The following is a 15,876-nucleotide window of genomic DNA, read 5'->3' on the forward strand; positions in this document are numbered from 1 at the left end:
AGATTCATCTATCTATAAACCCATCTAATTTCTCTAATCTCAATTTTATGCAAAACACAAAAACCTTTTGCCATTTCCCCTGATTCTTTCTTATGCAGTCCTCACTAGCCCAAGGACACCGCATATGCATCATACATCTTACAGAACAGAAATCAATTCAAGTTCATGAGCAAATGAAAAGTTTCTGGGTCAAGACATCAGTGCCGTCTACCAGGGGGCTTTGAGAAGAGGGACGATTCTTTTATATGAAGGTTTACTTTTAATAATTCATCCCATTTGCGGCAGAAATAGCCAGTGTGAGTACTAATTATGACAGGCCCTTTTGTCCTGTGTGGATTCAGACAGCCCAGAGTCTGAGTAAGATAGTCTGGGCTGAAGAGGGGGAAGGGTTGCCTGACTGGCTGCCCACTCCAGACTGCAGTGAACCAATTCCCAGCAATAACGCCAGCGGACGTACACACATCTTTGAGATCTACACACTTTACCCCGCAGTTTTCATGTTATGATTACAACAAGAAGTGGAAATTGCAAACTGATCCACAAAGTAACATCACATTAACTACATGCAGTTCATATGTTTAGTATAAATGCAAATGAAAAATGTGATTGATCATTAACTACATTAATGGTGAGAATAAACACATCTGGACAACGAAAGGTGTGTTTGTCTGGGAACCATGCAGAAGGAATAGAGTTAAAGAATGTGTGCACTATGGCAAGCTGGTTTAACATTTGTACTTAAAACTATTTTTACATTATTACCAAGTGACTTTTTTTTTTAATAGTGACTATTCATTATATATCAATACTTATTCCAACAATGCTAAGTATCTGTAAAAATAGTTACAAGTATCAGTACCATTTATCCTGATGTGAATTAAATAGATATTAGTGCTTATTTATTAAACACCAGTGCAAAGCCAAATGAACTACACTTTAAATTGAATAATATGAGATAAAATAACATTTCAACTGAACTGTAAAGTAGCCATCCTGGCCAATCAAAATACAAAAGACAAGTAAAAAAGCAACAGTACACAATGAAATACGAAATGCAACTAGCTTCTTTAAAATCTTAAATCTCCTAAATTGGTGCTAGTAGCTAATAAATAACTATGATACTAATAATTATTGCATCAGCTAATAGTAATTAAGAAAAGAAAAAAACATATGTAACATAAAACAGACACTAGTTAGTTTTAAGAAATAAATGTTAAACCGACTTGCCATATTGTGCGCAGCCCCCACAGCAACACCAGCAATATTCAACTGATGCATTGAGTTGTGTTCCAGTGCCAAACACTCCCAGACACCCGAGTCATCAGCGACACTCATTTCTATTAATATATTGAATTGGTCAAACGGTTTAAAATACAACAGACTCATCAAGAATTCGTTACTGACAAACACGTCTTATTCTGGGGGCGCTGAACGAATATGTGATTACGCCACAACCAAATTCGATGGGTGTGCAAGTGAGATAATTACTAATAACAGTCACATACTGCAATAATTGGACCCGAGAATGACATTCACATTCAAACGAATCTTTAATACGTTCGCGTTTGACATACCCGCACCGCTTGGTGCCATAATAACCGATTCAGAAGTGTTACATTTACATTTGATACGTTTTCGAATGCGGACCGAACTAAATGACTGAATCTCAAACGGTTATGTTGTCACCAGGCTGAGTCGAGTATACGGTGAACATCACACGTTTAAAAGCATTCCATTTTTACTCGCTCCGCGTTCGAAATTCGTCCAAATGTAACCGTTTTAGGAGAAGCGTTCCATTCCCTCCGCATTCAAAAACGGCTGAGAAAAACCCGCCCTACTTACATATATCCATTCCCTGTGGCTGGGATAGGGTGCAGTTGCAGGAGCATGTGTCATTGGAGTTGGCGTTGTTGTTGTTGTTGTTGTTGCTGGAGCTGCTGTCCGGGACCGTGATGTTTCGCATGGGGGCTCGGGGAAGTGACGGGACGGGGGGGAAGAGAGCCGCCGGCCGCGGCCCTCACATGAACTGAGGAACACTTCCACAGCAGAGTCTCATGCCATTCTCGAGACTCTTCGACGCATTTTCTGCTGCTAGACTACGGTAAATACGTTCCCAGCATCTTGACGGTCTTTTCCTCTCGCTTTCATTCAGGAGAATGGCTTTCTGTGACGGTCTCAGGCTCACAGCCCACCTCCTCCTGCGCCTCCCTCTTCCTCCGAGAGGGAAGCAGCTCCAGACAGACAGACAGGAGCGGTGGGAGGGAGACTGGCGCTGACAATGGCGGTGGAGAGAGAGAGAGAGAGAGAGAGAGAGAGAGAGAGAGAGGTTGCTCTACCCTCAATGGGACTGTGTGTGTGTGTGTGTTAGAGGCGGTTAGAATCACACACACACACACTCATTAGTGCCAGCCACGACCAATCAAGGCAGGCATTGAAGAGGCTTTAACCTTGGGCTGACCCCACAGTCTAGCAGATATTCAGCAGATGTGTCAGACACCCCCCTTCTTTCCTAAACTGTCTGCGGTCTATAAATATATCCGGGGTGGTTTGGTGTGGGGAATGTCCGGCTGAGTGGGCAAAGTGAAGTAAACTGAGTTTGTGAAACGCAGTGCAACCCCAGAAGTATTTGGACACTTAAACCGCACTTAATTTGTGAATTTAATGGCACTGAATTACAAAATATCACACCAAGTGTCATCTGCAAAACACGATTATAGAGCTTTTATGACAACCAATCACTTCACTGATGTCATGGGGCTTTTTGGATGCAGCAGTTCTCCTCCAGAGAAACTACAATTGTAGCAATGTTTGACAACCGGAATATGACTGAAAACTTATTCTGAAAATGTATATTTAGCTTGAAAATCTTAAGTTTAAAATGATTTAATATTTTAAGTTTGTTATATTTTTGGGCCAAGCACATATTTAAAGGGTTAGTTCACCCAAAAATGAAAATTATGTCATTAATACTGTACTGTAGTGTACTGTTTGAGTAAATGAATTACTCCGGGATATTGGTTTGTTTGAACTCAGAGGGAGTGTCAGCCACATTAAAAAAGTTAACAGCTTAAGTCATTTGTGGATTAATGCGTATTAGAGACGCGAATCATTTAAACCGATTCAGTTCCATTTGGTGAACTGAATGATTCGTTCGCGAACCGGATATCCTGCTTTGATTTGAACTCTCTCTCACAACAGAAATGGAAGAGAAGACAATGCTGAATAAAGTCGTCGTTTTTGCTATTTTTGGACCAAAATGTATTTTCGATGCTTCAAAATATTCTAACTGACCCTCTGATGTCACATGGACTACTTTGAAGATGTTTTTCTTACCTTTCTGGACATGGACAGTAGACCGTACACACAGTTTCAATGGAGGGACTGAGAGCTCTCGGACTAAATCTAAAATATCTTAAACTGTGTTCCGAAGATAAAAGGAGGTCTTACATGTTTGGAACAGCATAAGGGTGAGTTATTAATGACATAATTTTCATTTTTGGGCGAACTAAACCTTTAATTCTAAAATCAAGAATTATCTTTTAATTAAAAAAGCCAGTTTTACAACTATTAATTTGTAATTAATATTTTTGTGACATTATATTCATGACAATTTAAGCATTTGGGTACTTGAGTCAAATTCTAATTTATTTAATGTTAAAATTATTATTATTATTAATATTTTATTTAATATTATTTAAATTATATATTTATCAGTGTTATTGTAGTATTTATTGATGTTTAATTAGCTTTTATTTTCATATTTTATACATTTTTGTATTTCAACTTCATTTTTCTAATATTGTCTTTTTTATTTAGCTTTATTATAAATAATGAAAATTATTTTTGTATATATTACAGTACATAATAATCAGTACTGAGGATAATGAGTAATGCAAAAATTCTAAAGATTTGTATTTTAGATGTGTAAAAGTTTTTTTTTAATTATTATTATTGTTAATTTTGGCTTTGATGTAAATGTGACCCAGACATGTTTTTGTGATGCCCTAACACAACTAGCTCTAAATCAAATAAGGAAACACACACTATCTGTGTGAAAAGACAAAACAAAGAAATGTTTATGTCTCAAAAGCAAAGGACATGAGGCCTAATTCAGTCGTGTTTACTAAGATGAAACGTTTAGGCCATTTAACTGTGTTTTTAAGAACTGTTTGTCAGACTGGAGAGCTAAAATTGGCCTTGCTATGTCTGAAACTGAAAGAGATGCATGTTTTGCTTTAGCGCCGCCTGGCGGCCTCTCAGCTCATGGCACCACTGCGTTGCTAGAATGGGAAGAGTGACCTGTGTTTGTGGCCTACTTTCACCTGTGACCTCTCACGGATGGTTTGAAGTGTTCCAGGCAGAGTTGTCCGATAAGACAGTCTGCGGTGATTCGAGCTTTCCCTGTGCGAGACGGTCACGGTAAGGTCAGACAGATAAGAAGAGTTTATGACAACCTCTGAATTTTTTAAAAAGAAATGTTACTGGGTGACATAACTATAAAACCTAGAAAAACTTCAAACTATTTTGCTTGACTTGTCATCCCGAGGAAAATAAGTCCGCTAATCAGATACATGATTTATGGTGTCATTAATGTCCAAAGCGCAATGGATTGCATGTCAAAAGTTTATAATTGTGCAAACACCTAAGTATGAGCAATAGAGATGCCTTAGCCAACACAACACATGACAGTAACTTCAAGGAAAATGAAAGGAAAACTGGAATCGTTTACACTAAATCACATGGCACAGGCTTCGTAGTTACCTAATACTAATTAAGCTTTCTTACAATATCAGCTAACACCACAGACGACTCCTTTCAATGCCTGTCAGTGTCTTTAGGGATGAGTCATAGAGTCTGTTGCTGGAGGCCAAGCTTCTTACAGCTGAGACGCAGACACATCCGTCTGGCTCCGTCACAGCACCTGTGATTGCTCAGGAAGTCTAAATCACACTGCCTTCAGCCATCACATCAGCAGAGATCAACATCACAGTGAGACCGAGCGCTGCACCATGTCTGATGTCTAGCCAAACAAGTAAACCTGCCGTATATTTATGTAAGCAGACGGGAACTTCAGACCAATGTATTACAAACACACACACTGAACAGAAACACTAGAGAGAAAATTTCATTGACATTTATTATTTAAACTGATTCTAATCATGTCACTCAAGAGATAAACTCATGTTAAATTGACAGTTAAAACTGTAGGTACATGTTTTTTTCAGTTATTGGGAATCCTTTTTCAGGCATTATAGGACGTCATTTTAGTGCTGTATACAGTTTATTACCGTATATTTCATTATCTAACATGCGCTGTTAAAAAAAGATCAAAGTTAAAATGCTACAGTAAAAAAAAAATGTTAATTGGTTAACTGTAAGTTAACTTAAACTGTAAATGGTTTAACATCACACACACACACACACACACACATATATATATATATATATATATATATATATATATATATATATATATATATATATATATATATAATTACCTGTTCTTTAACTAAACTCTAAATATTATCATATATAATAAATGTAGAAAGATTATCATCAACATTGTCACATAAGAAGTTTTTCCTAAGAAAAAATACATTTATAAATAAATATATTTTACTGTGATATTGGTCAATCCTAACATTGACAATTTTATTAGTAGAATATTTTACAGTAAAATTGCATGTATTGATTAATTCTAAAATTCGAACATAAATGATGTATTATTTTTATAATAAGATTTTAAGTTAAAATGTTAATTAATAAACACAGTACATCACAATTTGATGTTTTACTGTGTTTGTGAGGGCATTTTCAAAACTTTGGCAACAAGAATAGTGAAACAAGTATACATTTGCTTGTTTATTTATTTTTGCATTTAAAAAAAATAATAAAATAAAGAAAAAAACGGCTTGTCAGATTTAGCACAACTTTGTACCCAAACTATAGCTCAAAACAGAAAGCACACACCAAGCGAAGTACTACACATAATTAGGCAACAGTATTGATCAGAGTAGCTGCAGTCAGCTTTGACTAATGTAATCCTCATTAGTCCTCTCTCTCTTACCAGACTATCAGCTATGGTAATAACCTAAAATGAGCTACTAAAGAGAAGAAAGGAAGAACGGCCAAACACACAGGAATAAATCAGACTGAAACAAACCAATAGAAATGCAGGTTCTAGTGGGTTTGCATCAAGCCTGCCAAGTTTGTTTGTGTGTGTGTTTTACCTGAGGATGGGAGATATTGATAGGCTGTAAAGTCATGGGCGGCGAGCGGCCGTGCCCCTGGGAGATATGCAGTCTCTCGCTGCTGCTGTGATGAAGTGTTTACATGAAGGGATCACCCTGAGGGGGCGGTATTCATTAACCAGTCTTACAGACTCAGACTATTGACTTCTCACTCTAGACTGAACCTCTCTCTCTCACACACACACACTTTTACCTTTAACACACTTTCCACAATTTCTGTTTGAGTAGCTGCTCTTGAACTTGGACTTTTGTTATTGAGCTCTGTTTCCAATTAGAGCTCCACAGCACCTCATTTTATTCATTTACAGACTTTACAGACCAATCCTAAACTATAGCTCTGGGGAGTCTTTAATTCAAGAATGGAAGGAATAAAAACGAGAAACAAGACTTTTTACATGTTATGAGGAAAATATGAGTGGCGCTAGCTGGTAACTGTCAACCTCAAATGGCATTCAAAATCCAGTTTACTTCCACTTCCACAATTCCAGTTTACTTTGTATTTAAGAGGATAAAAAAAAAAATTATGTGATGTTTTTTTTTTCTTTTCTTTTTTTTGTGAAACAAAAAGGTTCTATCAACAAAGTCGAGCTCTAACTTGGTTCTACAAGGTTCTATCTGTGGGCCAATTAGAACTTCGAATGCACACATGAGGAACAATCAGGATTAACTTTCTTAGTCATGTCGCTGGACTTCTCCATGACAGCAGGAATGATTGAATGTTAAATATTTCAATGTTTTTTCTCTATTAAAGAACAGATAATAAAAAATTATGAAAGAATGTCTGTTTTCTGATTTTTATTTTTATAAAATAAAAAAAATTGTATAGGGTCGCTGGCGACCAGAGGTAGCCTATGTAATAGTTTAAGTATATTTTTCCTGCACCAATATAATTAAATATCTGATGACTCATTAAATGCAATTCACATTCATAGAAAATGACGACTTGATGTTTCACTCATAATTACCACCACAGGCATAAAATAAAATACCTGCAAAAACTGAACTGACTTGAATGGCTTTACTGCAGAACAATTACTGTAATGTGCAATGAAATATAAGTGTCAGTCTTTGGATGGTGGATGTTATGAAAAGTAATCAAAATGTTGTTTTTGAAGACGTTGAAAATGATAGTTTTGAGAATATGTTTGAGATCATGAATATGAGCCAGATGTTGAATGTAGACTGTGGAAGTGCGCTCTGATAATAACATTGGTTGTGAAATCATCTGCTCAAATTGAACCCTTCCAAGTTTATAAAGGTAACAGAAAATGCTTTATTTAATTCCTTTATAATTGTTATTAACATATCAGGAGAGTTTTAGACTATTGCAGCAGTTAGAGATCTATCTGTATTATAGATCATATGTAATGATTGGTGCAACATTCATGTATTTAAGGGTTAAACTTTGTGGGGGAAAAAACTCATTAAAATGTCATAAATCTTTGTGTTTACTTGGATTTTAAAGTCTTAAAATGTCTTAAATTTTACATTATTCCTTGAAGGTCAAATGATCAACAATTAAATTGATTAGGTCTTAATTACAACAATAAATGTTAACATGTTGTCTCGGCCGTGTTGATCTCTAGAGAGACAGATCCCAAAGTCCTGGTCAGATGTATTACAGTAGCTGCTTAAACTGTTCCTGTAATGATGTGTTTAATTATCCTGCATATTCCTGCATAAAATTAACATATGCACTTGACAAAATATTTAGAATTGCCTTTTATGCTTTACTTGAACAAGAAAAAAATTTATTTGACCTAAAATATGAATCAATAAAAGCATTCAATTTAACTTTTTCATACGTATCAACACATTTTTACATCACTAATTTTGTTTTAAAACAAATTACAATTCAACTGTTTCTATTTCTTGAAAATTGTAGCTAAAGTTGTGCGAGATAGGACCTTATAATTCCAAGCGGAAAATTACTTTTTTTTTTTTTATTACTTAAGCATTTGACATGTTCCAAAAATCCCCATTTACAAATTTGAGAGGATTTTGAATTTGTACATTTAGAATAAATTTAAGGTCTCTGTCATTTTCATGTATGAAAGAGTCTAGTTCCTCATATCACTTTTGCTATATAAAATAAAAAATCTTTGAAGCTCAATATCTCAAAACTGCTCAGAATGCAGATAGAACCTCATAATTCCAAGGCGCCAAATGAATTCAAGTTACAGGTTACTAAGTCCGTAACATTATTTGTCTATCCATTTCTCTAACCCTCCGTCCAGTTACACATCCATCCACCCATTTATCCACCTATCTACCCATCTACATATGCAGCTGTCAATCCATCCATCCATCCGTTCATCCATCCATCGAGGCCATTGATCTGTCTCTTCATCCATCCATCTGTCCCTCTGTCCATCCATTTATTCATCCATCTCTTCATCAATTCATCTAGCCCTCCATTCAGCTACACAGCCATCCACTCATTTATCCACCTATCTACCTATCTATGCATCTACCTATCCATCTATCTACCCAACTAGTCTATTTAGCCATCCATCCAATTATTCATCTATCTCTTCATCAATTAATCCATCCATTCATCTATCCGTTTGTCTATTTGTCCATCCATCTATCCAGCAATCACTGCCTATGTATCCATCCATCTGTTAATTCATTCATTCATTTGTTGATCCATTTATCCATCTGTCCCTCCATCCGTCCATCCATCCATCCATCCATCCATCCATCCTTCCTTTCTTCCATTCATCCTTTTATAAATCGTTTCTACCATCCATCCATGTGTCAGTCTGTCAATCCATCCATCCATTCGTCTATCCATCGGTCCATTTTTCCATCCATCCATCCAGCAATCATTGTCTATGTATCCATCCATCCGTCTGTCCATTCGTACATTCATGCATCTGTCCATTTATTCATCATTCTATCTGTCCGTTCATTTATTCATCTGTTAATCCATTCACCCATTTGTCCATCCATCCATCCATCTACCCATGCATCAATCCTTTCTTCCATCCATCCATGTGTCCGTCTGTCAATCCATCCATCCATCGATCCATTCATTCATCCATCCATCTTTTCATCCACACATCCTTTATCCATCCATCCATCTGTCAATGATTTACCCACGTATCCATCCAACTCTTCATGTATCTATCCATCATCAATAAATCTACATATGTATCTATCCATCGATGCGTTCATCCATCCATCCATTTATTCTTTTAAATATTCAGATAAGCCTTTTAGTCAACATTCAAGTTTATTTTGACAAACTCTCCTTTTTTGTTTAAAATGTTTAATTGGAATTGCTTTCCATTTTAATTTTACTTAAGATTAAATTTAAACCATTCAATAATAAAAAAAAAGGTATTCTCAGTTAAACTCTGAATGGTGCACAGCCCTGTTAACTTTGTAAGTGACATATGCATTTTTAGCTTGTACATGTTTTCCTTTGCCCATCCCAGAGAAAAACCCAAACACTCAGAACCAGACAAAACATTACACAACTTCCTACAAGAGCAGAGGGGGAAAACAGATGGGAAACTACAGGCCTGAACTCTTGGGTCACTTACAGACATGTAGGCTATACACTATATGAATATATATATATATATATATATATACAAACATTTAAATTAAAAAATTCTGCAAGGACATTATCCATTAAGTTTATAGACCTTTCCTTCAGCCCTAAAACACAACACGATATAATGCATGATGCAAAATATGGTAAAACACCTGTGAATGGAAAATCAATACAACAAATTCCTTCATATTAACACAGTACACTGGGCCCTGTTCTTACAAATTTTCTAAGAGAGTAGTCTAAGCATCTGCAGCTTTCTCACGCTTTGTCTCACTCCTCACAGGACACTCGTGGTAAGTAAAACCATTTGCAAAAAAGCCACGCGCAATCCATCGGGGAAAACATACGCCCAGGTTTGTCCTTACTGACTGTCTCGTCTGGCTTTTAGCAACCTTTAGAGCTTCTGCCACATGATTGTGACCTCAGATCAGGACACATCTCCTTGACTCCCATTACTTCTGCGCTAAAGAGTGAGACAGAAGAAAAGAGAGCAGAATGAAAAAAATGTAGAATTTTATCCAGCACAATGTGAACTGATGTCTTTCTTTTTCCATGGATGGATAAATGCAAATAAAAAAAATTTAACTGGTAGGAATTTTTCAGAGAAAACACTAATAAATGATCTTCGGGTAGAAAGTGCGTCAATTAAATCACATATAAATGCATGCATTCAGAGCATATGACACTTCCGCCTTTGCAACAGCTACAGAGATGCTAATCCTGTCCGAATCACTATAGCAAACATCATTTAGAAGACTGATCTCATCCGAATAAGTGCTGATAGGAGATATCAGACAGAGCACAACCAAAGATCAGTTGATAGCTGCAGGAACGTTCTTATTTCTTACACAGAAAATACACTCTCTCTTCCTTCATCTCATGAACCGATGACTATGACGTTCCTTTAAAAACTTTATTTATTCTATGAAAGCGTTCCGTTTCATTCGTCCCATGTGAGATTAGATAACTTCCAAACAGTCACATGCTAAACCAAAAGCGGAGGTTTCGAGGCAGACTCTAGCTTTAAAACCAAGTATCTGCAGTCTGCCGTCCCTCCTGTTGCTGATGCGGTGTCTCTGACTGTTTTGGGGTTTGCTGCAGAGAGAGAGAGAGGGTGGTAGTGTGCACTTCACCATCGACACACTCACTTCCTTCCCCAAACACATGAACACACAACTGCCAGAGGGAGGGAGCACAAAATATTTAAGGGCCGACTCCACCGGACTGACAAACAACAGGCAGACATCTTGAAACGTGTTTTCATCTCACAATATTTTTCTGAACCTCTCCCTGCACTTAAGAGACTGCAAATGCAAAAGAGACGATGATTTGATTTGATTAGTTGGTTTTAGCTTCCCTTGTGTTCTGTACTGTATGTTTAATATTGTCTTATATTTTGGGATGATTCTTTCTAAAGCACACAAATCCTCTTGCTCTCCGCAGGCTGCAGGGATCAGGACATGAGTGTTTTTTGTTTGCGCACAGCAGACAGACAGAACACAGTGACAGTGCAATTCAATTCACTCCAATAGCACCCCACAGACAGACCCGATGCTTTGATTCTTTTTGTTTGTCTCTGCACCACACCATCATCATATTTCCACCTGCCAAAGTTCCCTATAGGATAATACAGTAAAGACTGATCATACATTATGGAAAATTGGCCACAGATGCTCTCCTCAGCTAACACAGGGCACATTCTTGTGTTCCATCTGTGCTATTTTTCAATTGTTAGTCCACTTACACATGCAGAAGAAAGATGTCTTTAGTCACTGTTGTTTTTTCAGCATCTTACGACATGAGTGCCATATTAAGACAGTGTTTTTGTGCTGAAACAGTTCAACTAATGACACAGCAGATTATTAATGGGAGTAAATGTGTGTTAAACGGTTCTAACTCTACATTACCCTTGTGTAAAAGTACATGTTTTTAATTAGGACTTATTACAGAAATAATGCTATTTTAAAGTTTTGCCTCTTTGTCGCCATCTCAGTTTGAAACCTGCAATTAGAGATATTTGCAGAATTATCTTCTTTGCATGGGTTGTGCATTGGGCACGGATTAATCTAATGTTTTGAGGTGAATGTGTGGCTGTCAGTCACCGCACCAGACTGGATATTCACTGTACTTCAGAATCACAGATTCTAGCCTACGTCTTGGAAGTATGACCCAAATGAGAATTTTCACCAGATATTGCCTGAATCTGTAAGACATATCGTCTGAACAAGTAACAAGACTGCTACTTTTGTTCTGACCAACTGAGGAAAAAAGATCATTTTCGCTCTGATCATTTTTAACACACACACACAGAAAAAAAAAAAAACGTACAGACTGCAGCTTAAAAATAATATACGTGAAAACTGCACGGACTGTTTTGACACTTTATTGCAATTAAAATATATTCGTTTTAATTTATACCAAATGGAATTAGCTGAACTTCAGGTTGTTTTTGACCCACTTAAGTGGGACTTATATACCGTATTTTCCGGACTATAAAGTCACACTTTTTTCATAGTTTGGCTGGTCCTGCGACTTATAGTCAGGTGTGACTTATTTATCAAAATTAATTTGACATGAACCAAGAGAAATGAACCAAAAGAAATGAACCAAGAGAAAACATTACCGTCTACAGCCTCCTGTAGTCTACACTGAAAACAGAGTAAGAGACGGTAACGTTTTCTCTTGGTTCTTGGTTCTAAATAAATGCGACTTATAGTCCAGTGCAACTCATATATTTTTTTTTTCCTCATCATGACGTATTTTTGGACTGATGCGACTTATACTCAGGTGCGATTTATAATCCGAAAAATACGGTACATCTTTTTATGTAATTTCAAAAAAATATTTCTATTGATTTTTTAAATAAGGTTAAATGGTACTGCCTATTGTACCAACAGTACTAAAACTTAAATATACCTCAACGTAAATTCTATTAAAACTTGCATTTCTTTATTCAAATATATTTTCAATTATACATTTTTAAAGGAAGTCGCGATTTAAAATAAATTTACTTTAAATGTAATATTAAAAACACAATACAGTTCAAATTAATGAAGTTTCTTTACATGTGCTTTATTATTTTAGTCAGCAAATTGAAATAAATACGTCTTCAAATAAAGCACAACAAGACATTATTCAAAAATGCTAAACTTTTTAATGTAACATTTTAATTAGGCATTATTGTGATGTGCACTTTTTTTAAAAGTCTTTTTGTGTGTTTTACATAGTGGTGAAAGTGTCTCTATCTTTTTTTTGCTATCTTTTATTTCATTAATATTATTATCTGCAAGTACAGTTTTTTTTTTAAATACGTTTTTAAGATTTGAAGTAAACTACAAGTGCACAATCAGTTCAAAAGTGCACAAAACTTCTATTTCACAAGGGTATGACTGAATGATTTGCATCGTATTCCATTGTAATTTGCTGATAAACACACATTGCTTGCAACTATTTAGTAAATTGCCAAAAGATAACAAGATATGAACAATTAAATATTCTAGAAACTCTATAAATCTTAAAAGCTTAACTGCTATTAAACAGAAATCAGGTATGATAATAAATGTAAGAAAAAGGACACTAAAAATCTCGATGAAGATGTTTATTGCACCATAGCAGTGATAAAGTATATGTTGTATAAATGTGTTTAGAAGTGAAGCCAGAGACGAGATCAAACTGTCTCCAGACACTAGCTGCTTTGACTACAGTTTGAACTACAGGTAGTGTACATACTTGTGTGCTATGCACTATGCCAGTGCATGTTATATTATGTACCTTTGGAACCTAGCAATTCTCTAAAGCCCTGTGACAGTGACCTCTGACCCCAAAGACACTTCACCGCTGGAATCCAACCTCTGTTTGAGTGTAAGGAGTATGTCAATATCACACACATAGTTCTGTGGGAAGGTCATGTTGAGCAGGAAAAGCACCCAGACTAATTGAGTCACTGTAGATTTTCCACCTCAGCAGCCGTCAGCACCTTTCACCCTCTCTCACACAGACACACACACACACACACACATTTATCTCGGTCCCAAGTCCTCCATCAGTCAATAATTAGCATTAACACATTTTTGTGGACTGTGTGCACTCACTGACTGTCTGTCTGTTTTTATTTGATGGTGGAAACTTGTCATATGTCACCTACACTACAGTTCAAAAGTCTGGAATAATTTAGGATTGTTCACGGTTTTGACAGAAGTCTCTTTTGTTCATTAAGACTACATTTATTCGTTCAAAAATTTACAGTAAAACATTTTAATTATTAAATATTATTGCAATTTTAAATAACTGCTTTCTATTGTCATATAATTTTAAACTGTAATTTATTTCTGTGATGAAAGCTGTATTTTCAGCATCATTTGTCCAGTCTTCAGTGTCACATGATCTTCAGAAATCAGTCTCATATACTGCTCCAATATTAACAGTTATTATTGGCTCTCAATTAATAATAATGGTTCTTATTATTATCAATGGTGAAAACAGTGTTTGCTACTTGATATTTTTGTGGAAACTTGTAAAATTTTTTGTAGCATTACAAATGCCTGTACTGTAACTTTCAATTGAATGCATCCTTTTTTCTTTTTCAAATGGTTAGTGTACCACAGTTTCCACATCAAGATAATAAAAATGTTTTTTTAAGCAGCAAATCGGCATATTATAATGATTTCTAAAGGATCATGTGATTCTGAAGACTGGAGTAGTGATGCCGAATATTAAAATATAAATCACATTTTAAAACAATTGTTTTAAATTGTAATAATATTTAACAATATTACTCTTTTAACTGTATTTTTGATTAAATAAATGCAGCCGTGGTGAGAAGAAAACATTATTCCATATGTTTGTTTAATAATTAAAGGATATGTAAAGTGATAGTTCACCCCAAAATAATAAAAATAATTTAGAAAAAATTAATATTATATAAACATATCATAAATATGTGTGTGTGTGTGTGTTATTTTGTATTCTGGGAATAAAATTTGGAATGACATGAAGAAAATAATAAAAATAATAATAATAATGCCAGAATGGTTAACAATGACGTTGTTTAACAACCATTTCATATCGTCTGTTTCCACCGTGTGAACCCAAAACCCATGTGATATTGAGAGTCTCCTCCTTCTCCAGTCTGTCTGATGAGCATATGATAACAAACTTTTATTTTCTGCCTCAAAACCCTTTCATTTTCTCCACTCACAGTGTGTGTGTGTGTGTGTGTGTGTGTGTGTGTGTGTGTGCGTGTGTGTTGTGGGGGTGGGGTAGTGTGAAGACCCCTCTCGTACAGGGCCCCCTGACTCACCCAGACACCAAGCGTCTAGACCATATTCATGATCCATCTGTCTGAGCGAGCGCTACGCTACCGCCGTGGCCATTAGAATTGAAATCATTTTTACCCGCCCCCCATCTCTCGTTCAGCTTCCTCTGGGTCTCTCTCGCTCGCTGTCTCTTTCTCGACACAAAAATCAGCACTCCTCAGCCTCTGAAAATCAATCACGCCGCACACAGGTGTCTCTAAAATAGCAGCCAGCCGCAGACGCTTTCATTAACATGCGGCCCAGACTGCTAAATATTTTAAGTGCAGCAGTTGGACCTGTTCCATCGGTAAAGAGTGGCCCTTGTTCAGCAGACAGCAGGGAAAAAATAGAAAAAAGCATGTTAAATAAAGCACACGAAACCGAGCAATCCTAACGTGGGGAGTGTTCATGAAGAGATGACTGCTGGGGAATGAGAAAGAGGGAGGAAGTGGACATGGCCAATAAAAGCTAAACTGCACAAAAAATGTGGGTAGAAAACTTTGTAAAACAAACGAAAGAACCACTTTAATTGTCCTAGTTAATATGAAATGAAACAAGATCATTAAAGGAATAGTTTACCCAAAAAATAAAAATATTACTGTAAATGTACTTGCCAGCAGATTTGGAAAAATTTAGTATTGCATCATTTGCTCACTGATGGATGCTGTGCAGTGAATGGGTGCCGTCAGAACGAGAGTCTAAACAGCTGATAAAAACACCATAATAATCCACAAGTATCCACACCACTCCAGTTCAACAATTAAAG

The 15,876-nt window shown here is 36.2% G+C and overlaps 1 protein-coding gene across 2 annotated transcripts in view; it reads right to left on the minus strand.

Moving 5' to 3' along the window:
• The window catches only part of LOC127979027 (low-density lipoprotein receptor class A domain-containing protein 4), a 78,883-nt gene that overhangs the window by 24,655 nt on the left and 38,352 nt on the right, over window positions 1–15,876 (minus strand). The window contains exon 1 of one of the 2 annotated variants that reach the window (XM_052584130.1): window positions 1,843–2,512. The exons of the other annotated variant lie outside the window; for it this stretch is intronic. Within the exon in view, the coding sequence (XP_052440090.1) occupies window positions 1,843–1,963 (121 nt within the window). The 5' untranslated portion in view covers window positions 1,964–2,512. Of the gene's footprint in view, window positions 1–1,842; window positions 2,513–15,876 lie in introns of those variants that run through there. 2 annotated transcript variants of the gene reach the window in all.

This window comes from Carassius gibelio, chromosome B19 (genome assembly GCF_023724105.1).
Source record: "Carassius gibelio isolate Cgi1373 ecotype wild population from Czech Republic chromosome B19, carGib1.2-hapl.c, whole genome shotgun sequence".
In the NCBI taxonomy this organism is placed as follows: Eukaryota; Metazoa; Chordata; class Actinopteri; order Cypriniformes; family Cyprinidae; genus Carassius; species Carassius gibelio.